Raw genomic sequence first — 27,189 nt, 5'->3', positions numbered from 1 at the left:
TTTTTTTTTTTTTGCAAAAAAAAAAAAGGAAGCTCATGTGAACTATGCAACACCCACTGTCTCGTGGAGGGGCTCTAAATTCTATGTTCTTAGTAACAATCAATTCTTTGCCTTCCCCCAAGGTGTCGGTGAAAGGTTGACACCAGCTATCGTCTTTAGTGTGTTGTCCGCCACGGGAAATGCTGCAAGTGGAAGGTGTTATGCCGTTTAGCTTGGACGACACCATTGGGTGATTTTCAGGTATGAAACTTACGACTCATTAGTCGTTACATGGAGTGTAAAACGGATGAATGTACCTGCCGTTTTGCCCCACACGGACCGTTGCAAAAGGCACAAGACACATGTTCGGCACTCCAGCAGTTTGAAATGGGGGTGACACTTCGGAAGACATGCCGTCCTCAGAGTTTTTTTTGTAGGAACGAATGGAGAGGCTTTTGAGTGTTGGGAAAACACGGGATAGTCTTCGAAGGAGGAGTTACTGAAAGTCAGTAGGTGGTGGTGTGCCCTCTTGCTCTCAGCGCACTTTACCGATTCCAGTGTTAAGCAACATTATGGCAAGCCCTGATTATTGGAGCAATTCTGGGGAGGCTCGACCTGCGGGTGTCTCCTCGGAAGTTGCTATGCCAGTTATCACTTCCTCTGTAGAATATAATGTTTATGGTTATTGTTGGTCTATGGAACTATGTCTGTTGTTTGTGTGGAGTATATGCTGGTCGCAACTTTTTTTTGCTTTTGTGTGTGCGTGTGCGGATCACTGCTGTTGAATGTGCTCACCTTCATTTTCCCTACAGCAAACTGCTGATCCGACATCTGATTTTGTCTTTTCCCCCATCGAAAACATTTACATATCTGTCGGCATTTCTTTATAAATTAAATATTCGGCATAGTTTGCGCGTTTCGTATCCATTTGGTGAGTGATGTCTCGAGTGTACGTTGGTAACATTGAAAAACGTGCAACAAAAAAGGAACTACTTGAGTTCCTGAAACCAATGGAGGAACATATCGAGGACTCGTGGTTAGCTCGGCGACCTCCGGGGTTCGCCTTCATCACAATTGCTCCGTCTCGTGCGTGTGAATTCGTGGAGACTTTCAACGGAAAGGAGTTTCGTGGAAAGGCTCTTTTGGTTGAGCTGTCCACAATGTCGTCACAGCGGAAGGACGGAGAGAACCGCCGCCGCCGAAGCAGTGATAGCAGACGTGATAGCAGTCGACGCAGGAGGAGGTCTGGAAGCCGCTCAAGGCACAGTGATAGACGGCGCGACCGGAGTCGCAGCCGCAGTCACCGGCGGGACCATTCAAGAGACAGAAAGCGCCGTTGCCGCTCACGCAGCCGTAGTAGCTCTCAGGGGCCTTGTTCCCCGTGAAATGTTGTACTTTCGGAAAAGCAATCCCAAAAGAAGTAACGATACGTGGCGAGATCCCCCCATTTTTTTTCGTTGAAGAGTACTAACCGTATCAGTAAAGTCATGAATGAAAGGTGCGTTGAAAATCCCTATTCTTCTTTGAGACATTCTGAGTTACCCTACTCCACCTCTGGTTTAATCATCAAACGTTGGCGGCTTATCGGTGGTTTTGTGTACGGGATTTCCCAAACTTGGTTTTCTTTCTGCAGGGGAGTTCGTTCCCCTCATTGATATCCTATTTACAATTATATAACTTTGTCTTTCCCTACAGTGTTGTCTACTCTCAGAACAACTCTTGTTAAGAATGGAAGGAAAAAATGAGAGAGGCCAATACCAGGATTTGGCACTCCACTTGAGTTTCTCATCTGGTACAGAGTTGAGCGATTCATATGTAATGTCCTATAGGGGCAGCGATGGGTGTTTTGGCGATGCTGTGTTCAATGGTGCCGCACCCGCTCGGAACGTCCTCTTTGGGAACATTCCATGCAAACAAAGAGTGGAAAAGTTTAGTATTCAGGATAGCAGCTTAGCGAATCGGTGTAACATGCAGGTAAACTTAAAGCGTGACACACCCGTTCTTCAAGACCCTTCGGACACATTTGCAAGGATGAATCAAGTGATGCACCAAACTTTGAAGTATGTAAAGGAGGTGGAAAGTATTGATTTTAGTAGCAGTAACATAATAGATTTCAACGGTGAAATCATGGAGGACCCAAGGAGAGTGTTTCTTTCGGTATGCACCAGTGTGTTTGCTAACTTCTCGTTCTGCTCTCAGTTAGATGTAGAAAAACTTCTGAGTTTTCTATCAGATATTTTCGAGAACTATTCTGAAGACAATGCTTATCACAACGCGGTCCACGCGGCTGACTCGGTTCAAATGTTGTACCTCATATTGAGGGAGAAACCTGCAATCCTGTTATTTACCAACGAGGAGATTCTCGTTTGCTTTTTGGCTACGCTTTGTTTGTCATTCATACACCCAGGTGTAACAGACGCGTTTCTGGCACGCATTGACCACCCGCTAACCCTTGTTTACGGTGACGTTACAACCCAGAGGTCAGCAAGCCTTACGGCCTTCCTCTACTTCCTTAATAGAGAGGAGAACCGTTTCATAGATCTGTCCTCCAGCGCTGGCACTCGTCCCATTTCCCAATATTTGAGGGAGTTGTTGGTTGAAACGGTTCTGGCAACTGCTCCTCGATCCCGTAGGACGCTGCTGAGTGATCTTCAGGATGTGGCGGCGTCTAATGTGGTATCGGTGGATGACCTTAGGTTCCTGCTCTCAGCGATTGTGACTCTATCGGATAGTGCGCTAGCATTGCGCCCGCGGGCACAATTTATCAGCTGGTCGCGGCTACTTTGTGCTGAGTGGCTGAGCGAGGCAACTCAAGAAGAGAGGAGAAGGATGGACCCACTCGTGCCGAACCTCCAAAAGCGAGTCGGTGAAGGTGGACTCACGATGGTATCGGATTACTGCCGGGTGTGGCTACGACCTGTGGCTGCTGCGACCCGTGCACTGGTTCCGCAGGACCTTTACGACAATTTGGAGCGAAACAGTGATGTCCCCACTTTTGGTGAAGTTGCAGCCTTCTCTGTGCCGGATGTTTCGGCTGATAAGCCATGGAGTGATGGAAGTTTATCTGTTTTTGAGATTCTTCGCAAGGTGACTATGCATGCAAAGTCTTTGGACCGAAAGGCCTCAAAGCGTGCCATTCTCAACGCAACATGTGGGCGTCTGGTATCGGCCCCCGCGTCGCAATTGTCATCACCGTTCCATGCACCTTCTGAACCGTCGATTTCGTGCTCTCCGGTGGAGAAATTGGTTTCTCATCCAAGCCGGTGCGAGCATTACTTCTCGTTTTTGCGGCTTTACGACACTTACGACAGAGAGGGCCGTCCCGCAACCGAGTTTGCAGAGCAGCTAGTTTTTTTAGCGATGCAGCTGAATCCTGATTATGTTGGGCGTTACGCTCGCGAGGGCATAGATGCGTCTTCTAAGGAGGACTGCAGCAAGATTGCGTCCCTTATTATCCAAAGTGAAGAGGCACCATCCACCGCGGAGGTGATAGCATCCCCATTGCGCGGGGCTGAGCAGACCGATGGCTTCATTTTGCGTTTGATGGAGATGTACACCGAACGCGACAGAAACAGAAATAATTGCTCCGTCCAGAATAGCCACACAAACCTTCAGTCGACTTCGAGGTGCCTCTTGCCTTGCTCCAACCCCGTATACGGGGGTATGGACCGTGGAAGAAAGTAGCGGAGCGATTGCTTCCCCGTGTATGATATTTATGGAAGTGCTATGTATACGATCGTAATTGTTGCGCGTGTAGGGAACTCTTCCCCCCTTTGCATTTTATATCTTTCAAACTTATTTGGTGAATCATCGTGCCAAGGTAACGGTGGTGATGAGACCACAGAATTTTCTCCTTTTATTCCTTTTCCCGATTTTTTCAACTGTTGGCCTTGTCGATTTCTGCGGTCACTTCCTTCCTGTTACCGTGTCTGGCAATGCGATCAGTGACTTCGACTGCTGGCTGTGTCTTTGCCCTTGGTTTAATTTGCATTTTCCTTCTTTCTCCTCCACTACCTTAATTACAACGGTATGGTATTTGCAGGGACTCATGGGCCCACGCATGGCCGGTTTTCTGTTAGGTTCGGTTGCTGCTGCATCGGTGGCGGCTTTCCTCGTGCAGTACGACGTACTTCGTAGAAAGGACATAACAGAGAGGGAGATTGATGATATGGAAACCCAAGCTGCGCTGGTTAAGGATCGTTTTTACCGGGTGCAGAGCAGGTTATTGGAATGTCAGGGAGGTGATGAATAATGTTCTCTCCATTTTTGATGGGTGTCATAAACGGTTTAACGAAGGAAAGAGTTTATTTTTATGGAGAGTGTGAAATGAGGAGGTGGTAGAAGAGGGAAAGATAATGCTGGAAACGGAAGTTTTAGCATCTTCTCTTGCCCTTCCTCTCGTTATTTTAGTGGGACCCCCTTTTCTCACATGCCGACGGTGAATAGTGCTGTAAGAGGACTTCCGGGACCTCTTCCCTTTCGGGATGAGTACGTCACTGCGTATCGTTAGATGTTTCACCGACGTATAATCCCCCCTTCCTTGATGTCCACTGCAAAAAGCATTGAGGAGAGAAAAAAATGTGGCGACCGAAACACGGTTCCATTTTTTAAAGATGCCAGATTTCAACACAAATGATTCGGGCGCCACTGCCTGTTCAGCCATTCCCAAAGGGGTCCGAAAGTTTTTCTTTGTTGTTTTTACCGTGAGTGTTGCACACTATGAGGTGTTTAAGGTATTGCAGTGTTGCTTTAGTGGAATCAGAGGTTGCTGGTGAGCCGGTGTTGGTGTTGAACTGCCACGGAGAGTCTTTTCCTATAGTGCTTGTGGATTAGTTCGTGCGGGAAGAAGGGGACGTACGTACAGGGTGTGAAGCAAAATTGGTCACGTAGGTTGGCGTGTTACCTTGTTACACTCTGAATGCTAAAACGGTGCTTCCGCCCCCACACCGGGCTCCAAAGACAAAAGTGTGTTGCCGTTTATAAAGGTTGAAGTGATGTACTACTATACGAGGGGGGTGCCTAGCTTTGTTGGAGTGGAGTGTGTGGTGATAACGAACCCACTGTTGTAGCATTTTATGGGGGTGCCAGAAGGTGCCATTTTTTTAAAGTGACGTTGTGCATTGCACTGAACGTGGAGCGAGTTACATCCTTTCCATACGATACACTTTCCGCTTTTATTCTCCACGCTTCTTTTTTTTTTTGTCCATACGCGTTTTTTTTAATTATTTGTGTAGGAATCAGGGAAAGTGGCTTCCCCATGGCTCAGTGGGTTCCTAAAACGGCGTGGAAGGTATCCAACCTCAACAAGCGCTATGGGCCTGGATATATTACATCTGGGTTTTCAAGTGAAAACACGCTTGGTTATACGCATATGGTGCATGACTCCCACAAACTACGCGAGAAGCTTTCCAGCAGGAAAGGCATTTTCGTTATCGATGTACGTGACCCTGGGGAAAGAAAGCTGAACCCCGTTCCGCGTAGCGTTGCTTTACACCACCACGATCTGCTCTCAGGGGCATCGTGTCCCATTCTTCCACAGCAAAAAAGTGCTGCAGAGCTTTTCGTTTTGGCCAGTAACGAGAGCCGCGGATTAAATAGCGCGGCGGCTCTCCGTCGCTGGGGATATGACAGTGTTGTTCAGGTCGACTACAATACCTTGGTTGAGGCTGGTTATGTTTCTCGGTGTGACTATGCGACGGCAGGCACGAAGGACAGTGCTGAGCAAGCGGTTTCTGGTGAGGACTAATTTTTGTTGGAGGGTAGGTACGCGACCTCTTCACCGTATTTATTAACTTTAATCTTTTAAAAACTGTTTGGCGTATTTTTTGTTCACTTACCCACCTTCTTCCCTCATTAGGTGAGAGTGCGTACACTGCAGTGAAACAATTTTTTTTCATAGGTAGGACACGAACGAATCTTATGACACCAACAGTAACCCCTCTACAGTTACCTAAGAGGGAGGGAGTGAAGCCCTTTCCCGATGCACCGTTAGGAGGAGCGGCCGTAGAGCCGCATGCACTGCCTCCAAAGCCAAGAACCCGGGCTTCCAGCGTAAACGATGGGAGGAAAAAGACGACCAGCTACCCTTCGTACATGAATCCACTGAAGCTCCCCACGAAAGCTATCGTCTGGACAAACAAGCCCCCAGTTAAGCCCAACAAAATTTCCGTGTCACTTGAAAACTTTGAGGATGCTCCGAGAATCAAAGGTGTTTTTAACAGTCCTCGAAGCCTCAAGGCGTGTGAGATCGCAGTCGTTGATCCACGCAACCTGCTAAAGCGCCCTCTCTCTCACTTTGAAGGAAAGGGTGTCCCCGAAACCCTTGCGCAGATGCGGCACACATACTACGAAAACAGAAGGAAAACTAAATTGGAGGAAGTGCGCCGGATTCGTGACGGACTACCTGTTGAGGTTCCTCAGGAAAAAGAGGATGAACAAACTAACGTCAATGGGCGAACCCCCTCAGTCAATAATGGTCATCGGGCCCCACTACTAAGGGAGAGAAGTCCCCCACCAATGGTCCGCCAGAGAACGCCTATGCGTCGCTCTACGTCCTTTGGTTTCTGTTCTCGCAGCAGCAGCAGCGCTCCATATAAGGTTGGAGGGGAGAAACCTTATCCTCCCTCACGAAGAACCACGTTGCACGGCGCTGACGGGCGTTCCCCGTCAGTGGGCGCCCTGAAGGTTCTGAATCGCGCGATGAGTGAGAACCGTTCCCTCTCCGCCGCGGATTACGACATGCTAAGGCGCATTGAGGAGCGTGAGGAAAGAGCAAACGAGGCCAGGCAACGTGCGGAGGAGATGGAGGCGGCCCGTGAAAGGGAGTTGCTAGAGAGAGGGCTCCGGAAAGAACTTCACGGAATCAATAAGCTCATCGAGAGGGAAAACGAGAGGATCAGCGCCGTGCAGATGCGCCGGCAGAAACTGGAAATGCGGTTGCAGCAAGCGCGTGAGCGCCAGAAGCGGAGCGAAGAGGAACGTCTCGGCCAGTGGAACGCTAAGCGCTAGTGCCTTTGTGGAACAGAAATTTTGATGCAAAAGGGAAGGAAAGAAAGTGGTAGCAGTTAAGGGATTGGGGAGGAGAGACTGTAGCTGATTAGTTATAAAAATATGATGAGGAAAATAAATAAACGTGCATATGTAGTTTTCCTTTCTTTGTTCCACTCTGCCCCATTTGTTGTGGTATTTTTAGCGCGCACTTTAGCGTCTGTTGTTCCTAACGTTGTCACTAGCTCGCTCCATATTCGTGTTCACGAGTATGTTGCCTTTCATTCGTGCATGACGAGCAAGCAAATTAGTTGCCAATAAGTGACGTGGTGCCGAATGTACAAATCCCCCTAAGAAAAAGGGCACCGAAGGATAAAAACAGGAGGGGAGGAGAAGGGGTAAAGTGTGAATGGCTGATTTTATTGTACGATTTCCCCTTTTTTTTATTTTTTCCTGCCTTATAATCCTAGGGCATAACGCCAGCGGAGTAATTTTGATACATCGGTACACTTCTATACACGTGCGTACGCACATACAGGGAAAGAGGGGTGAGGGCGTTATGAGAGGCTGGAAGGGTAGGGATAGTTACGCTACCACTGCGTGCATTTGTTATGTGCTTTGGCCGTTTTTCCCCAAGTCCTTTGACGTACGAACCCTGACCCCTCTTTTCTCTCTTACCTCTTTATCCTCATTTGCACTTTTTTTTTTGCTTCAAAAATGTGTACCACCCTTTAGAGCAATGTCTTCGGCTAACTCGGAGGTACGTAACGGTGGTTCATCTTCAGTTGCCGCCGCGCAACCCCGTGCGGCATCGCCCGCGAAGATCCCCGTGAAGGTACCCTACTCACTTGCCAAAGTTCCAATGCCGCGGCTTGTACCGGCGAAGATGCCGGCACCAAAGCGAGCAGCTGAGAGCGAGGCTCAACATCGCGGCAACAGGGAAGACAGTGACGACGCTCTGCTTGAGTCCTCCGCACCCTCTAAAAAACCAAAGAAGGAGGAGTCAAAAAAGGCTCCTCTAGTGGAAACGGAGTCTAGCAGTAGCAGCGAGTACAGTTCTTCTGACAGCGATGATACCGATGCTAGTGACAGCGAAAGCGAGGGCTCGAAAACGTCTACAGTTTCCGATTCAAGTGACATTTCGGACGACGAAGAAAGCGTTTCTGAGGACAATCTGACATTTTTTGAATTAGCCGAGAGAAGCGGCCTCATGAATGATATCAAGAATAAGGTAAACTCTGGGGAAGGGGAACAGGAGGAGGAGGAGGAGGTGCACATCGACGGGAAGCCACCACGGCCCAAGTTTCTTCGTAGCTTTCCTCGCGATATTGAGGCGGAAATCGGGAAACACGAGAAACGCCTCAAGGATGTTGAGAATATGTTAAAAATGAAACAGGATAATAAAACTGTTTCGTTGGGCACAAGTAAGGTAAATTATATAGACCCACGGATTGTGTGCTCCTGGGCCAACGAGAACAACGTCCCCATTTCGAGGCTGTTTTCTGCGACACTTCAAAAAAAGTTCCCTTGGGCACTGAAGGCAAGGGACTTTACGTTTTGAGTTGCCGAAACAGAAAGGTACCACAAGTTGATGGAGGGGAGCGCTAAATGTGTGTGCTGTGTGTGCGTTTTTCGAAAACCTCAGTTAAACTTGCGAGAGAGAGAAAGAGATAGCAACAACATTTGAGAAGGTAATAGCGGCTCGGGTTTAAAGCCGGATTCAGCGGAGACAGAAGGGGGAAGGTGAGATAACTTTTTTTTTTTTTAAAGAGCCCCCTTTACTATATTTTTCTTTTCCCCACTTTCACGTTTGTATTCGTGTGTGTTTAATAGACGGTTCCGCTATTGTGGCTACGCTACCTACGCTAGCGAACACGCTGGTACGAAAATTGCGGTCACATCGTACATACCTCTGTCTAGTCACCGCCGCACCGCTCGTTCAGGCACCTCACTCCCATTCTCTCGTTGCCTAATACACCGTGAGCGCGGCCGTGTCGGGTACTGACACACATGCGGCGATCTTTCGTTCCGTACACACTGTTTGTGTGCCACATTTGATGGGGTTTTCCCGTCTCCATGATGATCGTTATAACCCCTTGTCTTCCAAAGGTATGAGAGGAAAAAGTATGAGAAGAAGGCACTGGAAGTAACCGCCCTGACTTCTTCACCGCGGACAGCTTCCGTTGTGCCACCTTTCCCCCTTTTAACCCTGATATTACAATATCTTTTTATTTAAGTGTTTCTCCCTTTTTTTAATTTCATGTGCGCCTGGCTGTTGGTTGTCTTCATCCATGAGCTTTCGTGTCCATAACGCGCTCGGTGCGAGGTGATTTCGCTCTTCCTAAAAATTTTTAGGGCTCATGCGTTTTTTAACCTTTGACGAAATACGGGCAACAGTGGAGGAGAAACACCCCGACCCACCTTGTGTGTTTCTCGACAGGAATGACACTGATCGCCGTTGTGTCCCGCCCCCTGGTCGAAAACTGCTTTTGATGATGTCGTGGGCGTGGGAAGGTTGGCTACTCAAAAAAAAAAAAGAAAAGCCTTTGACTTGTCGCAGGACACGCAGATAGACGTTCCGCTTTTTCTGCGTGGCTTGTTCTTTCTTTCTCACCCTAGCTGGGAACACTGGGAGGCCTTTGTTTATCCGTTGTTGCCGTTGTTGGCCCCGCGCTCCCCTATAGGCGAGCTACTTCGGCTCCACGCAGTTACCCTTTATCATTATTATTATTATTTTTCTGGTTCATGCATCTTTCTCTTCTCTGAACTCTTTCCTTTAAGACTCCCCACAAAAAGTCCCCGCGTCAGCAGCCGTCAGCCAGATGAACTCCCCTCACGACTCGGGGCGCTCATCCGCAACGAGTACGGCGCATTCTGTGGGTTCATTGGGCGATAGCGGTGGGGCACAAAAAGATCATTCTAATCCGCTCCCTGAGAAGGAAGATGAGGAGGGCGTAGCATGGGATGAAAGGCTCAGGTACTTTGTTGGCGTTGTGAAAAGTGCGTTCGATGCCATGAGGTCAGAGCAGCGGCTATGCAATGGCTCTGTTTGCTCCAAGCGGTTGCAGGATCGAATAGAGTGGGACTACCCAGCTGAATATGCCACATTTGTCAACGGTTTGTTCAACCGTTCGTGGGACCGTTTCCTTGAGGCAAAAACAGATATTGTCTGCTATCCCCACAATGAAGGCGGTGCGGAGTCCAACACCAAGTGGTTGATGGCCCATGGTTCTCTGCGTTGTCGACTGCGGACAGAGGATATAAACCGCGTTCGGGATGCAGATGAAATGCTGGGGCGAATGGTTCGCGACAAGTGCTTGTGGGATCTGGAGGATGCCTGTCGCTCTATCCTTATGGAGGTGTTTCTCTCCATGGATGCCTCTGCCATTGTGTGTAAGGGGTGCATGCGACTGAACAAGAGTGAACAGTACCATCTTGGGAGTTTGGCGGTGTGGGAGCCCATCCTTGCAAGGTTATGGGGCCGGCAAACTGTTGGTGGTGCTGTGCGACTTCGTGACATGGAGCGCCCTTCCCAGCAGCTGGGGTTTCACGTCCGGCTGAGGTGCCGCTGGACGGAGCTTCTAGGGAACAATCTTCTCGCAAAATGCATATGTGGATCTGTTCTCCGCGTTTTTCTTAATGTTGAAAAGCCAGAAATGCTCCCTGTCGCGGGTGCCGGCGCAAGGCCTGCGAAGGAGGAGTTGGCGGTGAAACTACATCAGCCGTCTGGCGAATTGATTGTGGCTCTAGGCGACACTGGTTTATGGGGCCGCCGGCCTCCGTCCTCCCAGCCGAATCCCCCCTTTTTGGCCTGTTGCAGGGGATACCCGCGTCACACGAGATAGGAGCCCCATTAGCATTCAAACGGAAAACTGTGCACGTGTATTAGGGGAGACGTTCCTTTTCTTGTTGGTGCTTGAATTTGTATCCTTTGGGATGAGCAGCGTCTGCTTCATGTTGTTCTTGTTCCTTTTCATGGTTCCAGAGGCCGACATTTCCCCACGAAACAAAGAGATCATTGAACAGCATCCCCGAGTCCTGCCACTCTTACTTTTTAAATCATTTGCCGCGTTTTGCGCCGATGGAGGGCACATGACCGCCCCCTTAATTATGTGAGGTTCTGTACCTTATTATTATTTTTTTTTGATTTTTAACCTTCGGCTTTATTTATCGTTATTACTGGCTTTCTTTTTTTTTGTGTGTGTGTGTGACAGCTGCCACTGTCCTGAATGTAATCGCTTCAACTGTGCCTTACTTACTGATCCTTCCACCACCACGTCCTTTTTCTCTGTTGTTTTGGACGGAGAAAATATTTGCGTGTGTGAAAGGAGGTTCGTAGTCATCGGGCAACAGCTCCCTTCAGTGATGGTGAACCAGGCATGCTTTTACTTACTTTTTTTTCAAGTTGCGTTAACAACGCATTTAAGTTGACGTCTGTGCGTCTATTAGTTGCTGTACATTTTTATCCCTTTCGGTTTTGGTCTTGCTGGTGGGTGTTGTTTGAGCAACTAAGTGGGAATGCACCTTGTCGGAATTTTGTTGTTATTTTATGCGCGAAACAGGCACCGCTCAATAGCTTTAATGTAAATATGGCTTCTTTCTCTTATTCTTTGTGCCCCCTGGCGGCGTGCCTATTCTTCTTTTGTTGTTCTGTTTTTCGGTATCCTTTCGACGCTTTTCACTTTATTGAGCAAGTCGCTTTCAGCGTCTGTTTCCATTTCCACTTCGAACGGCGTACTATTGTGTTTTACTTTTCCTTGGGTACTTGTTTTCTTGGCGTGTGCTGTTACACCCTGCCATATCTTTTTTAACACACTCTTCATTATTCTACTTTTTTGCCCCCTTCCACTTCTTAAATGTTTGTTATTTATTTGCTATTATTATTATTATTTTTTTTTTTTGCACCTCTCATGTAAACTCGTGCGAAGTACGGGGTGGAAAGAACGGTCTACACTTCCCACCCTCTTATTGTCCGTCTTTAATCCAGACGTGGCATTTACCAATATCAACAATGACAATGGGCGTTATCACTGCTTACTTCAGTGGTCTAATTAATCTTGTTCGTTTAACTCCGTACTCGCTGTTGAGACAATGCAGAGTGTGTGCTACTTTTCTTTTATTTCCCTTGCGCCCCGTGCAAGTCGTTGAGACACATGGTTTCCCTGCTCTCACCGACGTTGGTGAAGGTGCACACACATCGCGGCGGTGGTACCCGCCGCAAAACATGGCGCTTGGAAGCATATTTTTGAATAGGAGCGGATTACCGCTTGCTTTACTTCCTGCGCTCCGCTCCTGCATACGCTAACCATTATCATTAATATAACTGCACGATAAGGCGGTGTCTTCCCATCACCTGTCCTCTTCACGCATCTGTGTGCAGACTTCTGTCCTGAATAAACGCCATTGGTTTCCCTTTCCATTTTTTACGTTTAAATTAAAAGTTGTGTGGGCGGTGTTTAAGGCTACGATGGAACCTAAGAGCGTCGAGGAGTACAGCCAGCAGAACTACTGGATTGGCAGATATGAAGTGGAGGAGCAACACGACTGGTTTTTGTCGGTTCGACAACCAACCATAGCTGCCCTGTGTGATGAATTGCTGAAGGTGTTTCAGCAGCGTGAGAGGCTGCACTCCGCCGACGGTAACGTGGAGGGGGACCAACCAGCTCTACGTGTACTTCACTTAGGCACTGGTAATTCATCGCTCTGTATGGATCTGTACGAGGCCGTACGTGAGCGTCAACTTCCATTCGCACTGCATCAGGTAGCTATGGACTATGCGCCAAATGTTATTGAGAGGATGCAAAGCAAGTATTCACCTGATATTCTTCCCAATGCCCAGTGGATCGTCGGTGATGTACGCAAGCTGGAGGAATTCCGTGAGTATGGTCCATTCGATGCGGTGATCGAAAAGGGAACGATGGATGCCATTGAAGCGGACAAAAATAGACCGGAGATGAAAGGGGATGTTGAGGCTATGCTCCATGGTGTGGACACGCTTCTGAAGCACGCGAAAGGTTATGGCGCATTTTTGCAGGTTACGTGGGTGGCACCGCATCTCCGATTGCCATACACAAAAGGAGATGCGTTCGCGTGGGGTGACCAGGTGCGTTATAGCCTTCTTGGGGAAAGTGATATTTACAGGCTGTTTGTTTACACGGTCAGGGAATAACAACTCCGTGGGGGCTTTTCCCTTTAAAGTTTTCCCACTTTCCAAAACAATTAGCGAACGACCTCATGCATCTGCAACATAGGGACGGGGGCGATAATACTCACATGCGTATATACATTCTTTTTATTTTTCTGTTTGTTCCTTTTTTTCAAAAAAAAAGGAACGCTCTCAACACTAACGCAGAACGCACTTTTGCCGTTTGCACCGCAAGAGAAGAGTCCTGTTTAGACCTCTATTCCCTAAAACGTTGTTTTATACTTTGTGCCTGAATTCCTTTTCGCTGTTGATGCTCTCGTCATTGTTGTGGGAGGGGGGGGTTTCGCACTATGGAGGGGTGGGGGGTGCTGCTTTGAGGGAAAGGTACGCCAATCTCTCTCGTTATTTCTCTGACAACAGTAAGGTCAATACAACATGGCACTCACGCTGATACCGCGCTGCCTACAGTTCTGCACCCGCCACGCTTTTCCAAGCCTCACGCGAGGTCCGGTAACACCAATGCTGTGGTACTCCACAGGAAAGAAGGAAGGCACGTCACGGGGGAGTGGAAAGGGCAAAACATCGAGTAAGAAAAAGCGTAAGAGTGAAGGGAACTCCAAAAAGGTGAGGAAAGAGCCTGACGCGGGCGAATCTACGGTTCCGTGCGTACCAACCACACCAGATGTGGTTTCTCAACCCACGGCTTCTCCTCAAATTGTTGAGAAAATCAAAGAGACTTGTTCTTCCACAAGCAGTTGGTGCCCTACGACACAAGATTATGAAGCACTTATAGTGGACATGCTTCTGTATCGACAAGAAACGGTGGAAGCAGTGGTGGATGCCTTGCGCAAGGAACGGTTATTGCTTGACGAGTCCATTAAGCGAATGGAAGAGCATATTGCTGACGTGTACCTGGTACGGGAGGAAATTCGAGAGATGCTTCAGGAGAGTGCCGCCGTTCAGAAGCAAATGCTCTCTGACGCCCTTCAGTTAATTGGCGAAAAGTGCAAAGACGTGGAATCTGCAGTTGACGGTGGATCCTCGGGAATAGTTCCAGCAGAGGTGACCGCAGATAACGCCGAAAACGATGATGACGGGGAAATAATATTTTGACGCAGTGTAAATTCTTGTCGGGACAAGGTCACCCTCTGCATTTGTCGATAGTGCACCTCTTTCCTCACCCCCTTCCACAGAGGGCGTGTGTGTATACTTGTGGGCATAGTGCTTAAATGCGAGTGTCGTCTAATTTGTACGACAGGGGGGTGAGGAGCGCATACCATAGAGTTTTCTTTTTCGTCTGTTGCGCCACGATGTATTGTTGTCGTTAGTACGTCCTTTTGTACGATGTTTCCACTTTAACCGTAGCACTACATCTCGCCTTTGCTTCTCTCCTCTGCTTCTTTTAAAGGCGGCGGCTGCAAGCCATGTCGCCGTCAGCGCGGGAGGTGGAGGAAGTTGTACTATCTGCTGTGAGGAGAGGGGAGTGGGCTCACGCCGCCAATCTACTAGCTGGAGCGGCGCAGCTGCGGTGCGTCCCTACCATTCGGACATATGCTGAGGTGATAGCCGCAAACTCATTGAATGGTACATGGGAGGACGCTGTGCGCGTTGTTGACCTTCTACAAAGCAGTCCACTTTCCAGCCGTGCTCTCCTGTGCACAGCCGCTGATGCGCTCCTCATGAAACCCAGTGTCTGTGCAACAGAGAAGCTTTTTTCAATTATCCTCGCGGCTCGTCGCCGCCGCGTGCAGATGGAAGTTCGCCACCAGGTTCAATGTAGTCGTCTGCTTGTGGAGGCAGGAGACTGGCAGCGTGCACTTACGTTAGGGGCGTATGGGCGACCCGTCAGACAAATCCCTGCATTAGCGTCCCCAATGATGCTTGCTGCAGCCACTGGCCGGCGGTGGATGGAAGGATCGAGGATCATGGCTGACTTACTTATCTCGGGAACCGTCCCAGGCGCAGATGTTGCAAAAAATTACATCCGCTGCTTCACACCCACAGGACCATGGTGGCGCGCACTTGCAGTAGTGTCGGTATTAGTCTGTAGTAGTGACGCTGGTGTAACTGCCGCAGCGCGCGGTCTTCTCAGGGAAGTAAGGAGCGGAGTGGGCGAAGCGGAACTCGCTGCGAAAAAGGCGAGGTATCAGACAGTTTTACGCCTTGTTGAGCGTCGTGGACCGTTGAATGACGTCTCCGTGGAGGAAGCATCTTATGTATTGAACGCGTTGGGTGAAGAGCGGTGGGAAGAAGCCCTTGGTATCATTCGTGCGTTCCCGTCGTTGTTAAGTTTTACACCCCGACCACGTGCCGTCCTGTTGCCCACGGCTGTACATAAAACCCAGGCGGGTTGCTACAAGCACTGGGAGTTCGTATGGAAGGTGCTTTCTTCAGGTTTTAGTAGTAACTCTGCAGAGCACGTCTTCGGCGCGGCCACCTGCTTTGCGTCGTATGTGTCGTCTGCTTGCAGGGCGGGTGAGGAGCAGTCGGAGTGTATGCGAGAAGTGGAACTCATGGGGAACAGTATGAGTTCTTCAATAGTGGACTACCGTGCCCTTGGGGGTGGACTTCCAGAGTACGATGTCCTTAACTCCTTCGTACGCGCTTCCTGTGCATGCGGATGGTGGAAGGATGCTCTTCTGCTTTCCGAACGCCGGGCTGTTGTGCTCCGGGAACTTCTAGAGGTCGGGCCATGGCAGGCAGCACTCGCAGTATACGAAGGGATGCCACCAAGCGCCCGGGAGCGTATGGGACCTAAGCTTGAATACCTGTTCATCTCCAGAGGGCTCTGGGTGCCCGCACTACAGTACGCACAGCAACGTCTCCCGCGGGATACGCTACCGCTCCGCAACCTTTCTATACCTCTCTGTGCAGCCCTTGGTCAGTGGGGCCGAACGCTGCATCTGTTGGATCGCTACGTTAGCTTGCCCACCGACACGGAGAAAATATTGAGGAAGAAATGTATCACGAAGGATGCTGAGGATTCGGTGCGTGCCGCCTGTGAAGCCGGTGACTGGGTGAGGGCACTCCGGGCCTGGTCACGGGTTTATTCAGTACCTCGCAGGCAAAGACAACCCGTCTTAGATGAAAGTAGGAGACGTTTTGAAATGGTGCCTGAGGTTGTGAAACAGCTTGCGAAGCTGTTACTTGCCGCTAAGCGCTATGACGAGTGCTGCGGTGTGGTTTCTTCCCACACACCAACACCGTCCGATCCTGTTGTTCTTCGTTGTCTGCAGCTCTTTAACGGGGTCCGCTCATCACCGCTAACGTACGGCAGGCTTTTGCAGGAATATAGGGAAGCTCACAAGCATCACCGTGTGTTGGTGGAATGCTATGCCGTTCTTGCACTTTGCGTGAGTGGAAACTTTTGTGGTGCCTTCTCAGTAGTTCAGCAGCTAACGGCGCAGAATTTCGGTAGACTTGAGAAGGATGTTACTGTCTTCAGCGTCCTTGAAGAGGTACCTCACTTGAAAGCGTATCTGCCACTCATCCTCTGCGCTGTGGCCACTCCCGCCAGGGCGGTGGAGCTGGAAGCAGTCATGGTTTCTCTTACTTGGTGTATTAAATTACCCAACGACACTGACCTATTTAACCGACCGCTTTCGGCCCTGTGGGGAAGCGGGGCGGCTGAGCCCCGCGCTTGCGCATTTCGTGTGGCTGTGTTTGTCCTGCAGCACTCATTGGACCATGACCTTCCTTCCTCATGGGTTGTCATGGATGTTGTGGCAAGGAGTTTGGAAGATTCATCCAGACGTTCTGTGATTCACATGTTGTGTGAATCAGCGGTGCGCCGCCTTGCCTTTGATGCTGAGCAAAATGGCACCGAAAGCGGACAACACGGAGTGCGACAAGGAAAGGGCCAGGAAGAAGTTAATGTTGTGTTTCGAAGTTGTGCAACAGCGTTTGCTCGAAAGGGGCTATGGGAACACGCTCTCGCTTCGATACAGCACTGCGAGACTGTCGATGCGGGAACCCTACTCAGTATTATCGTTTTCACAAAAGAGTTGCGGGAGCGGCGTTTGGCAACGGCCCAGCGCATTGTTCTGGAGTTGGAAACAAGGAGGCGCAGTGACGGTGACGAACCTGAATACCCACCCGGCACGTCCGTGTCTAAGGGCCGCGTTGAGAGTGCACTGGTGGCGCTGACGGAGCTGCGGGCATGGCGAGCAGCCCTCGTCTTATTTAACTCTGAGGAAGCACAACTCTGTCTGCTGAGCAGTGGGGTTCGTAAAACTTCAAGCACTGTGGTGGGGTTACTTGTTTCTTGTGTCGCCGTTTCTGGTCCATGGGAGTTATCGTTGCGCCTGCTCGAAGCTGTGCATTGTAATATCTTGCCAAGCTGCCCGCTAGTTGAGAAAGGTCTCACGGATGTTCTCGGGGCGGTGGACAGTGGTAGTGGTGCTGCCATGTGCAGCCAAGTACTTCTGTTCATGGTGGAAAGAATGGGCGTCGTACCGACATCAGGGCAGTATGGTCTGTTGTTGCGTTCATGCCTTGAAGTCCGCTTGACAGTGGCGGAGCGGGAGCTGTGCGCCCGTACTTTGAAGCGCCTCAGTCGTTGTCTTAATGAAAGGCAGGTCGTTGACCTTGTAGGGGCAATTAGCACATCTCGGCTGCCGTCAAATCCGTGGAACGAGGAAGGTCATCCCGGCACTTTGTATTCTTTCCCAACAGGGTCCCTATCAAAAAAAAGAGTGCAGCAGCTGGCGCCCGCGTTGGGTTGGATGAGAGAGGACAGACCTTTTCTGAATGACGGAGAGTTAAATCAGCTATGTGAAATAGCTCCACTGGTTACTATTCTCAATGCACAGGATATGGAGAGGCTTTCACAGCAGTTCTTGGGTGGGCGCTTTGCTTCCTTTGAGCTTATGCTCGTGCTTCAACACTACCGGCAGGAGTTAATGGAGATGTTTGAACAGAATGGCGACGATAGTGTGAATGTATCGTTGCTTGAGCACTGTAGGGGATCTAGGCTGTTGCATATTATGCTCGTACCTTACGAGCAGTTGTCACACAATATGATTTGCAACGGTAATGAATCCAGTGCAATGTCCTTCCTGCAGGAAGTTCGGTGGGGAGTGTTCCGTGGCTTTGCATCGGTACGGACCGTTGCTGCGGTATGGGAGGCGTGCCGCTCATTAGTGTCGGACCTTGCTGCGGGTCGGTGGACCCGGTTGTGCGAGTGTGAATTGCTGACAGAAGTGAGGCGGCGCCGCGGACGACCGCCAGTGTCTCTGATCACACGGCCAGGCGCCACCCGCAGCGAAATAGCAAAGTACTGGGCAACATACGGCCGCATTGTGTGGCCGGAGTTGTACTTTAGCGGGCCTGAATTATGCCAACTTGCCGTGTATGTTCCTCTACTGGAGCCATTACTTCGTAGAGATCAAGAGCTGCGCGAACTCGTTTTCGGTATCCACGCATCACACTTTGCTTTCCACTCTATACCAAGTGGGGAACTGTTGTTCAGGCGACCGCGGTCACCCGAAGCAATCCGTGCGGTGATTCATCTGGTATTTGGTAAGCTAAAACGTCTTCACTCTGAACTGGACGCCGATAAACGAGGTGCACGTCGTTACTATCGTCACACACCCGATATGGTGCTGTGGCAGCGCACGGAGCGTGCCATACAAAAGCGGCAGGAGAGCGCAGACCAGTCAGCGATGGGCGGCACGGTAGAAGAGCAAACGCCGAGGTGGTCGCTCGCATTGCGCATTTTGTACCACTATCGACGTTCTACCAAAGTTACTCTTAAAGTAACCGCACTTGCTGCCTTATTCTCAGCATGTGCCGCGGACGTGGAGGGCGGTAACGTTCAAATTTCTTGTCAGTCTCGAAAGCAAGGGAAACGGCTGGGAGAAATTTCGTGGTGGATGCTATCGATTTATTGTGCGCGGTTTGTTGAACCGAACCTAACTTTAACTATGTGGCGCGATGCGATGAAGTTGGCAGTCCTGCCGTCCGTGTCCAATCCACCGAAGACTCTGCTCACTAGCACATATGGGTTGGAGGACATAAATGATATATCCCTGAGGGCCACAATGCAAGTGCTGATGTGCCAAGTAAATGATGCCAGTGGAAACGGGCGGGTGCCCTTCTCCACTTCGCTTCTTCTGGTTGATCAACTGAAGGAGTCACTATCTGCTCCACATCACTTTCCATCGTACTGTGTTTCTTCGGATGTTTACCGTTGTTATCGTCCCTTGGAGTGTGCGAGTAAGGGTGAGAGCGATGCTCTTACCGTGTGGTCATTGTTGCAGACCCATCGCTGCTTGGAGAAAATGGAACCGCTCCATGCGAACTTAGTTCGGCGGATGCTGTTGGGTGGGAAGGGTTTTGGGGAGACAGGGACTTGTAGTCGCTGCAGGAAGGGTATTTAACGCGTGCTGTGAGGCTTTATGACGCACTCTTTACAGAAGGGAATACCCTCCGTTGTTTCTTGCACTTTGCTTCGGTGTTATTTCTTTCGTAATTGCTTCATGTTTCCTTACCACCTGTGCCGTAATACTACAACGCAACTTTATCGATGTCTTTTTTTTTTTTTAAAAACTCTTGGATGCAAACACGTGCACATAGACAAACATTCATTATTATCAGTGGGTTCGTGGTTGCTAAACATCGATATTGCAGTGAGGAAAGCGGCTTTTAAGCTTCCGATGCACCGTACCAGTTTACGCCTAACCATTGTACTTTTCTGCACACTGCTCAACTTTCCAGGCCTTGCGGTGGCGTGGTTCTATTCGCCTCTCTCCGCTGCTAAGCAGCAAGCAGACAACAAAGCACCGCTACCGACGGCTGGCGACCATCGTCAGCAGCAGCGACGACGAGCTTCAGTTCACATGGAGTTTCTTAGGGAGAAGAGAGCTGGGGGTGTTGGGAGTGGCCAGCTGACGCAGTTGTGGGCGGAGGCTGAGGCGAAGGGGAGTGTTTCCTCCTGCTGGAAAAAGGCTCTAGATGAACTGAAAAGTGGATGCAGATCGCTGCGCACGGACGATGGAGCGAGGAGCTGGTTGGCGCTAACCATGGCGACATGTGATGATGAAACCGATGGACGGCGGCGTAGCTGGCCCCGCTGTGAAAGCAGAGACAAAATCCAGGACTGTATATACGGTTTAGATGATACACACTATTTAGTTTATGTGCAGTACAAGCTTCATACCGACGTTCTTTGCCTCTATATCCAAGAGGAGTCATTTCAAGAGCGTACTGAGGCTGCGGTGCACGCACTGCACACCAGCTCGATGACAGCAGCAGAGACCCTTGGTGACCTGCATCACTCTAACAAGGAATTGCTGTCATCCATGGGTGACGCCACTGAGCAGCAAAGATTGAATGTTGCGGAGACGAAGCGGCTTCACCATCAACTGCAGGACATCCAGAAAGGTCAAACGACTGCCTTTGAATCGCTGAAAAGTTCGGCTCAACGCATAACAAGAACAGTGGAGGATGCATCGTTGCACCTTCAACAACTGCACGCAGCAATTGATGAAGGCGCTGCACGCTCCGTTGCGGCACTAAGGAATGTCGCTCAGGAGGCGGAGGCATTCCAGAGTCGGACGGAGCTTCATGTTACCGGCATGCTCCGCGGATTGGAGCGGCTCGAGGTTTTCGTGCAGTTGCTTTTGGATGGGACGGTAGGCATAAGTGAGATACTGCGGGGCGTAGCACTTATGACTATGGTATTGTTGCTCACAATGCCAGCGAGGACTAGTGAAGCACGGCTCCCTTGCCTTTCTCTAGCTGCGGCGGCATACGCAGTGCGTCCGTTACTTTCAACTTCGCTTCGCAGCACCGTCACCGCGAGGTCATTCCTTACGGCACTCTCTTTCGCAGAGATCTCTGTACTGGCATACTATGCGTTGATGTACCGCACACCGGAGGAGGCTCTTCGGAGGTTGTTCCGGAGGGAAGTAAAAGGTGCGCTGGACGAGATGTGGGTACTTCAGCTGGAAGAAATACACACAACTGTTGACACAGCTTTTAGTACTGCATTTGCCCTGATTGCAGATAGTGAAGGTCGGCACGGATGTTTGAAGGGCACTGTGACCCCACGAAATGTTGACACAGAGGAGATCGATCCGACGGATACCCGAAAGGTAGTGCGGAAAATAACAAGCCGAAGCCGATCTCGGCGTGTCTAAATGGAAGCAGCGTGCCGGTGCCGCCGCTGCACCAAAGCTTACTTGACTCAATGATGAGAGTACTTCCGTTTCTTTCCTCTATTTTTTGTTACCCTTTGTTACCCTTGTTTTTATCAGCATCGTCAAATTCAATGTTTTTCTACTTTCCTTCATTCATTTTCTCGTTTCTTAGTTTGTTTATTGACTGGTCCGTTATATTTTATGGCATTGTGGCTTGCAATGTGTTTGTTGCCCTCAGGGAAGATGGGGTTTACTGCAGACGTGAGGAGCACTCTCACAGCAAAGCTCAACTACTTGACTTATTTCCCTCCTTTGACACATTCATTACTTCATTTCCTTGAAAGGAAGGGAAATGTGTTATTTGGTGATGTCCTCCCTCCCACTGATGCTGCGGGTGGTGTGTAAATATTCTTGTGCCTCTCCTGCGTTCGTTTATTAAATCTTATCTTCTTCCCTTCCTCTGTCGTGTTTTATATCAAAAGGTGATGATACTCCCTTCTGCCCCTCCTGATTCGTCGTCCGTAAGTAATGAACTGATGGGGTGGGCGTACGTTACGAATCAGTTGCTCTTGGACAACGCGCGGCGTGTGGTCACGGAGGTCGAAGAGCCCTCACGACGTGCCGACCTTGCGGCGGAGTGGGCAGCGGGTTTGGCAGAGCTTCTACACGTGCGTAGCACCTGCGTTTCCTCCATGTTGTGCCGATTAGTGACGGGGAACAGCAGAGAGGGTACCGAGTATGGAGTAGGGGAAACGATGGGCCTGTGTGCAGAGAATGACCACCGCGAGGCTGCCGAACTAAACCGCCTTGAGGCCGCCCGGCGTGAACTTCATCAGTTGCGTGCAGAGCGAGAGGCAGAAAAGCAGTGCCTACGGAGGATGCGCCAATGTGTGAAGCAAGCATCTAATACTTTCGAAGAGCAGTTTGGCGTCCAGGTTTTCGCACCGAACGTGGAGGACGACACATCTGTGAAGGTAGCGGAATTACAAGATAGTCTTGCTGCGTACGTGGAGGCTACACAGAAGAAGCAAGTGCAGCTCCAAGAAGAAGTAGCGGCGCTTCGAGTGTTGTTGAAAAGCTGTGAACAGGAAGGGGGCCAACGGCACGCGTTGCGGGTAGGAGGAACGCCACTTTCATTCCCTTCGCGTAGTAATGGGACGCAGTATTCTGGCGTATTCGTGGGTGAGACGCCGTATGGTTTAGCACACACTGCAATGGGGGGCTCCCGGCCACAGCAACAGTTGTTACAGAGGAACGCCGACGGTGCAGCTTTCTCTCCTTTTCAGGGGGATCTCTCAACCTCAGGGTTGGCTAATGCAGTCCGGGCTTGGAAAGAGAGACAACAGCGACTAAAGGAGGAGTTGCGCAACCTGCAGTGAGGGAATGACGGCTAGTTCATCATTATTCCAGTTTTCCCAATCCATGACTTTCCTTTTCGAAAGTACAGGCACCCCATTCCAGAGAAAGAAACACTAATGCTTGGTGCGTGTGAGTGGAAACTTTCCTGTTTTAACATTTGCATGTATTGCGCCGTGAAACATCCCTTTGCCCTTTGTTTTTCATTATTTTCAATCACTTAGTCAGTGGGACCTGCATCAAGTCATAGTTGGGTCACATATGAGTGAAACAAACCCAGTAGTGAGAGGTGCCGTTGGTGTACATGAACTTGCACCACTCTGTTCTCACGTTTGTTTGCCAGGGGAATCGGTGCTACTGCTGGAACCCACGGCTGTCGTGACCCTTGGTAGTGGTCTTCATCCACTCCAACAAGATGGCAGTGATGACCGTAAGGAGAGTTTTGAAGCCTCAGGTGAAGAAGGAAGCACTGTTGTGGTTTCCGAGTTTTGTGGACCTGTGTTGCGCACCGCGGGGCCAAATCACACACAGCTATACAAACTCAATGGACCGGCGGCACGTCGCTACATGTACGCAGCCAGGGACCCCGTAGTGGCAATTGTAATGAAGAAGAACGCGAGTTATTACTCGTGCTATACTGGTGCTGCATCGTTGGCTGTGCTTGACGCTCTTGGCTTTGATGGTGCCACGAAAACAAACAAACCTCGATTACAAGAGGGTGACGTTGTTTATGCCTTTGTGAAAGGGAACGCTGATGCCTCATCCCTTGATACAAAGTTTGATGATGGTCGTGTGGTGGTTTCCTCCAGTGACGAGGTGGAACTAAGTTGCATGGCTGCTGAGGTCGGTTTAGTGGCGCGGGACTGGACCTCAGCAGAGGCAGTCTTTGGCCCGCTTGTGGGTGGCACAGTTGTTCGTGTCGCGTTACCTTATGCGCGCAGTCTTATCGACGGCCCTGCTTCGCGGTTGCTCGCACTGTTGGGAGATCGCGTGCCGTACGATGTGTGTGTTGGAGTCAACGGTCTCGTCTGGGTGCGAGGGCATCCCAGTGCTGCTGACCCCACGGCAGCCGCCCGCCGTACTGTTGCTGTGGCGGCGTGTGTAGTTGAGGCGCAGGATGCCGCGACACTGGAGGAGATGGAAGCCCACGTACGCGGTTATTTTCCCAAGGAGTAAATATAAGTTAAGGATGTTAGCGACGGTGCGCTTGCCGCTGTAAGTTTCTTTATTCCTTCTTTCCCTTTCTTCAAGGAGCTCGCGGAGTTTAATTGCTGTGCTTATACACTCCTCGTATTTTCTATCCCTCCATTTTTTCTACAACCTTTTGTTTGAAAAAGCACTGTCTGTGTAATTTATTATACACATAAAAGCCCAGGGTGCGGGTGAGATAACAAGGCTAAGGGGAAAAAAGAATAAAAGAAGAAGCGAAGTGGAGTAAACCCTCTGTCTACGCAGTGTGAAAGGTTTCACAACACTAGCATCATCGTCGCTTTTATTATTAATACTATCACAGGTGAAGCTCACCGATGCCGGATTACACGCAGTTCATCAAGTACTTTAACGAGTACCCGAACATCCCACCAAGTGAGACCTCTGCGTATAGTCGACTAGCCGACACTACGTGGCGTCTGCTCACAGCTACTGACAAGGAAAGTACGGGCACGAAGGCATCATCTCGTTCCGACGCCAACATCACCACGGGACCAACATGCCCGCCCATTGTTGTTGGGCGCTTACTTGTTTCCACGGAGGACCGCTGGCGTATACAGGCACACATGCGACGTGAGGAGGCGAAAGCTGGAGCCGGTAGGAAAGAATACAATAAAAAGGTGACACGGGCTGCTAAGCCAACGAAGGGTCCGGCACCCGGCGAAGGTTTCCCTCCGGGGCGCGGTCGGCCCGTGTGAGGGAGAGCATTACTCGAGAAGCTGCTAGCCGCGGCCAAAACTCACCTATCCTGTGTCGCTCAGTCGTTGCGTTCTGCTGCATGCGGTTACTTCTCGTGCTCCTCCTCGTGTTTCGAGAAGAACAACGTGCCGCTCTTGCGACCATCCGACAGTTTTCAATTACTTCTCATCGTTCTCACAGTGCTATTTTTCTCTTTTCCTTTTCCATTCTGCTTGCCAATGAGTATATTGTAGACCGAGAGCACCAGTGGAGAGACCAAAGGGCGAGGCTTGTGCGACAGGAAGGAAGCAGTGGACTTCGGCGACATCACAGCGAACTGCAAATTATGTACTCTCCAAGTGAAGAAGCAGGTGCTTCCCCCGGAAATGGGCAGGACGAGAGGTTAACCTCACAACCTTTTGAAACTTCCAGGGTGCCTTCAATGACTCCCCGGAGTCTTTGGGCGAATAGCTCGAGAAGCGATGCGAGTGCGAAGCAGTTGGGAAAAAGCGGACAGTCGCTACGCTATCCTTCTCCACCACATGTACCACCTGATGGACAGTTGGGAGCGGAGGAAGAAGTGGAACATGAGAAATACGTCTTGCAACTGCTGCAGAGGGCGTCGCGGACCATCAAGGATGAGCGTGCTCACTCACTTTCGCTAAAGAAGGAGCTCGACGAACTAAAGCAGCTGGGTGTGACTCCTGGTGGAGTGGAGAAGCTGCAGAAGGAGAACAGATCTCTCAAGGACAGACTGACTTTTCTTTGCGGGGGACTAAGTCAAGGAAACTTATTCAGTGTACCGGGTCAGCATTTAGAGGGTGGCAAGCATTACCGATGGAGAAGGGACCAACGACCGCTAAAACACACTCCTGTGAGTGCGCGCGTTGACAACACGACACCAGTCCGGACGTTGTTTGGTGTCTCGCCAATGCGTCGCGATTTTGCAAGAGGTGGGACAGAATCCTGCAGTGGTACGTGGCGTTCTGCGAGTTCGTGTCACACATCACGGCGGGTTTCGGCCCGTGGGCGGTGTGGACTGCGAAGGCGGCTCAGCGTGGGGAGTACTGGGGCATTAACTGCTCTGTGGGCAGCCGCACCATTGGAAACGAGGGCGGTGAAATACACTGTGGGAATGATCGCACATCTTCGTCGCGCCATGGCACCATTACCGGCGAAGGAACAGATTGGAGAGGTAATCCATGCAATGGTACAGGAAATTCTCCGAGAGGCTCGACAGCGCGGCACAGGTCTTAAGATGAAGCGACAAAAGCCATGTGTCTATGAGTGTACATACTCACCAAAACGAGAAAGGAAAATAGGATGTACTGTCACGCGAGTGGTTCATCTATCCATAGACAGCGGCCGACTAACCGTAAAGGTTGGTGGAGGTCACGTGAATTTCTTAGATTTCCTGGAGCGGTATTGCAACTGCCGTTTCGCACGATAGACATTGATACCATAGAAAAGGGTCGCACGGTCATGCGTTCCCTGTTCGATGATAGATAGATATACTGATGCATATAGCACCTTGTTCGCCCGTTTGTTGTCGATGAGGTTGGAAGGCGGTGCTTAAATACTTTTTCTTCATTATGTTATATTCGGAGTTAACTGCTACATCACGCGCACCCGTCCGGAGTCGCGGATCTTCTCCTCCCCTCTGCGGTACTTGGTGTGTGTTGATCTGTCCCCACAAGCGGGAGCTCCCGATCTTTCTCTCTTCAACTTTCTCTGAAAACAACAAGGACGAGCTTAGGAAGAGGAAAGAAACTCCACTTTTTCGTTTCGCGGAGTGACGTGGGGGAAAACGCTTACACTCCTGTACGCGTCAAACGGAACGAGTGACAAATGGCATCCAACGGTTTGGCGGAATCCAGTGAAGGCTCTCTGCCTGACGACCTGTGGTTGATCATTGGATTAGGGGGGAGTGGCGCGTTGCTGATCCTCCTCATCCCTGTGGTGTTTTTGGCCCGGCACTTCTATGACCGGCGCCATTTCATCTCTGCCGCACCTTTACCTTCCCAAAATCACTTGCCATCGTCCAAAATTCGACTGAGGAGCAACAGTGCCCCGCCGGCCTCACTTGCTGCCTTATGCGGGCAATCGGGGTCGTATGCCGGTTTCGGCATCGGTGCAACGTCTGCGGGTGGTGGGGTGTACAACGAAGCAGTGCCTCATAACGGCCCCACGAACACCAACTGCTTCAATTCCGGTACACTCGGTGCAGCGTATAACCCTTCGACACCATCGGGGTGGGAGGCTGAAGCGGGGCGAAGCTTTACGACCCTTTCCATAGGTCTCAGTGCCCCCCAACCCACTTGGAGTGACACCACTGGGGAACGGCAGCACCCGCCTGCCACCCCGGTGGGAGACACTTCGCAGTTAGGTTACAACCCGCTAGCAGTTACGAAAGAAGCGCATCTTTTTCAATCCCATCCAAATGTTCCACAGGAGTGTGGAGGGCCTCCTCAGGAGAGTGCGGACCCCGCACAGCCGTCACCTCAATGTACCACAGAGGATGCGGAACCTCAGCCTTGTCTTAGACGCCGAAATTCTCGCGTCTCGTTCGTAGGTGAATTCCGTGCATAGTTATCGATTTTAGGGTGACTCGACGCAGAAGGAAGATCAGGGGATTGAAAGAACCGAGAGTGCGCAAGCATATGGGCATTTGTATACTTTCGTATGTCGTATGCC

General features: G+C 50.4%; 19 protein-coding genes across 19 annotated transcripts; 18 read left to right on the top strand and 1 right to left on the bottom strand.

Annotated features, from left to right (window-relative positions):
• Positions 1-917: 917 nt before the first annotated feature.
• Positions 918-1,364, top strand: TEOVI_000766300 (RNA-binding protein, putative; the record flags this gene model as incomplete). The annotated part of the gene is made up of 1 exon (XM_067220540.1): positions 918-1,364. One exon carries the CDS (start codon positions 918-920, stop codon positions 1,362-1,364), a length of 447 nt encoding a protein of 148 aa, XP_067076641.1.
• Positions 1,365-1,707: 343 nt separating this feature from the next.
• TEOVI_000766200 (cAMP-specific phosphodiesterase, putative) lies at positions 1,708-3,663 on the top strand (the record flags this gene model as incomplete). Its single annotated transcript, XM_067220539.1, has 1 exon — positions 1,708-3,663. One exon carries the CDS (start codon positions 1,708-1,710, stop codon positions 3,661-3,663), a length of 1,956 nt encoding a protein of 651 aa, XP_067076640.1.
• Positions 3,664-4,255: 592 nt separating this feature from the next.
• Positions 4,256-4,642, bottom strand: TEOVI_000766100 (uncharacterized protein; the record flags this gene model as incomplete). The annotated part of the gene is made up of 1 exon (XM_067220538.1): positions 4,256-4,642. One exon carries the CDS (start codon positions 4,640-4,642, stop codon positions 4,256-4,258), a length of 387 nt encoding a protein of 128 aa, XP_067076639.1.
• Positions 4,643-5,236: 594 nt separating this feature from the next.
• Positions 5,237-5,725, top strand: TEOVI_000766000 (uncharacterized protein; the record flags this gene model as incomplete). The annotated part of the gene is made up of 1 exon (XM_067220537.1): positions 5,237-5,725. The coding sequence occupies one exon, from the start codon at positions 5,237-5,239 to the stop codon at positions 5,723-5,725; it is 489 nt and encodes a 162-aa protein (XP_067076638.1).
• A 173-nt stretch (positions 5,726-5,898) lies between these two features.
• Positions 5,899-6,987, top strand: TEOVI_000765900 (uncharacterized protein; the record flags this gene model as incomplete). The annotated part of the gene is made up of 1 exon (XM_067220536.1): positions 5,899-6,987. The coding sequence occupies one exon, from the start codon at positions 5,899-5,901 to the stop codon at positions 6,985-6,987; it is 1,089 nt and encodes a 362-aa protein (XP_067076637.1).
• Positions 6,988-7,705: 718 nt separating this feature from the next.
• On the top strand, positions 7,706-8,527 carry TEOVI_000765800 (DNA topoisomerase type IB small subunit; the record flags this gene model as incomplete). Its single annotated transcript, XM_067220535.1, has 1 exon — positions 7,706-8,527. The coding sequence occupies one exon, from the start codon at positions 7,706-7,708 to the stop codon at positions 8,525-8,527; it is 822 nt and encodes a 273-aa protein (XP_067076636.1).
• A 1,261-nt stretch (positions 8,528-9,788) lies between these two features.
• On the top strand, positions 9,789-10,811 carry TEOVI_000765700 (uncharacterized protein; the record flags this gene model as incomplete). Its single annotated transcript, XM_067220534.1, has 1 exon — positions 9,789-10,811. The coding sequence occupies one exon, from the start codon at positions 9,789-9,791 to the stop codon at positions 10,809-10,811; it is 1,023 nt and encodes a 340-aa protein (XP_067076635.1).
• A 534-nt stretch (positions 10,812-11,345) lies between these two features.
• Positions 11,346-11,777, top strand: TEOVI_000765600 (uncharacterized protein; the record flags this gene model as incomplete). The annotated part of the gene is made up of 1 exon (XM_067220533.1): positions 11,346-11,777. One exon carries the CDS (start codon positions 11,346-11,348, stop codon positions 11,775-11,777), a length of 432 nt encoding a protein of 143 aa, XP_067076634.1.
• A 200-nt stretch (positions 11,778-11,977) lies between these two features.
• Positions 11,978-12,271, top strand: TEOVI_000765500 (uncharacterized protein; the record flags this gene model as incomplete). The annotated part of the gene is made up of 1 exon (XM_067220532.1): positions 11,978-12,271. The coding sequence occupies one exon, from the start codon at positions 11,978-11,980 to the stop codon at positions 12,269-12,271; it is 294 nt and encodes a 97-aa protein (XP_067076633.1).
• Positions 12,272-12,433: 162 nt separating this feature from the next.
• On the top strand, positions 12,434-13,135 carry TEOVI_000765400 (methyltransferase domain containing protein, putative; the record flags this gene model as incomplete). The annotated part of the gene is made up of 1 exon (XM_067220531.1): positions 12,434-13,135. One exon carries the CDS (start codon positions 12,434-12,436, stop codon positions 13,133-13,135), a length of 702 nt encoding a protein of 233 aa, XP_067076632.1.
• A 411-nt stretch (positions 13,136-13,546) lies between these two features.
• On the top strand, positions 13,547-14,224 carry TEOVI_000765300 (uncharacterized protein; the record flags this gene model as incomplete). The annotated part of the gene is made up of 1 exon (XM_067220530.1): positions 13,547-14,224. One exon carries the CDS (start codon positions 13,547-13,549, stop codon positions 14,222-14,224), a length of 678 nt encoding a protein of 225 aa, XP_067076631.1.
• A 311-nt stretch (positions 14,225-14,535) lies between these two features.
• Positions 14,536-19,491, top strand: TEOVI_000765200 (uncharacterized protein; the record flags this gene model as incomplete). The annotated part of the gene is made up of 1 exon (XM_067220529.1): positions 14,536-19,491. The coding sequence occupies one exon, from the start codon at positions 14,536-14,538 to the stop codon at positions 19,489-19,491; it is 4,956 nt and encodes a 1,651-aa protein (XP_067076630.1).
• A 276-nt stretch (positions 19,492-19,767) lies between these two features.
• Positions 19,768-21,252, top strand: TEOVI_000765100 (uncharacterized protein; the record flags this gene model as incomplete). Its single annotated transcript, XM_067220528.1, has 1 exon — positions 19,768-21,252. The coding sequence occupies one exon, from the start codon at positions 19,768-19,770 to the stop codon at positions 21,250-21,252; it is 1,485 nt and encodes a 494-aa protein (XP_067076629.1).
• A 50-nt stretch (positions 21,253-21,302) lies between these two features.
• Positions 21,303-21,593, top strand: TEOVI_000765000 (uncharacterized protein; the record flags this gene model as incomplete). Its single annotated transcript, XM_067220527.1, has 1 exon — positions 21,303-21,593. One exon carries the CDS (start codon positions 21,303-21,305, stop codon positions 21,591-21,593), a length of 291 nt encoding a protein of 96 aa, XP_067076628.1.
• Positions 21,594-21,737: 144 nt separating this feature from the next.
• On the top strand, positions 21,738-22,631 carry TEOVI_000764900 (uncharacterized protein; the record flags this gene model as incomplete). The annotated part of the gene is made up of 1 exon (XM_067220526.1): positions 21,738-22,631. The coding sequence occupies one exon, from the start codon at positions 21,738-21,740 to the stop codon at positions 22,629-22,631; it is 894 nt and encodes a 297-aa protein (XP_067076627.1).
• A 238-nt stretch (positions 22,632-22,869) lies between these two features.
• Positions 22,870-23,784, top strand: TEOVI_000764800 (exosome complex exonuclease RRP40; the record flags this gene model as incomplete). Its single annotated transcript, XM_067220525.1, has 1 exon — positions 22,870-23,784. The coding sequence occupies one exon, from the start codon at positions 22,870-22,872 to the stop codon at positions 23,782-23,784; it is 915 nt and encodes a 304-aa protein (XP_067076626.1).
• Positions 23,785-24,134: 350 nt separating this feature from the next.
• On the top strand, positions 24,135-24,515 carry TEOVI_000764700 (uncharacterized protein; the record flags this gene model as incomplete). Its single annotated transcript, XM_067220524.1, has 1 exon — positions 24,135-24,515. The coding sequence occupies one exon, from the start codon at positions 24,135-24,137 to the stop codon at positions 24,513-24,515; it is 381 nt and encodes a 126-aa protein (XP_067076625.1).
• Positions 24,516-24,595: 80 nt separating this feature from the next.
• Positions 24,596-25,945, top strand: TEOVI_000764600 (uncharacterized protein; the record flags this gene model as incomplete). Its single annotated transcript, XM_067220523.1, has 1 exon — positions 24,596-25,945. The coding sequence occupies one exon, from the start codon at positions 24,596-24,598 to the stop codon at positions 25,943-25,945; it is 1,350 nt and encodes a 449-aa protein (XP_067076624.1).
• A 398-nt stretch (positions 25,946-26,343) lies between these two features.
• On the top strand, positions 26,344-27,084 carry TEOVI_000764500 (uncharacterized protein; the record flags this gene model as incomplete). The annotated part of the gene is made up of 1 exon (XM_067220522.1): positions 26,344-27,084. One exon carries the CDS (start codon positions 26,344-26,346, stop codon positions 27,082-27,084), a length of 741 nt encoding a protein of 246 aa, XP_067076623.1.
• Between the last annotated feature and the right edge of the window lie 105 nt (positions 27,085-27,189).

The sequence above is a fragment of the Trypanosoma equiperdum genome (assembly GCF_001457755.1).
Source record: "Trypanosoma equiperdum strain OVI genome assembly, contig: ctg_1176, whole genome shotgun sequence".
Taxonomy (NCBI): Eukaryota; Euglenozoa; class Kinetoplastea; order Trypanosomatida; family Trypanosomatidae; genus Trypanosoma; species Trypanosoma equiperdum.
Note: the sequence above shows the minus strand (reverse complement) of the source record. Positions and strands in the feature narration are given on the sequence as shown.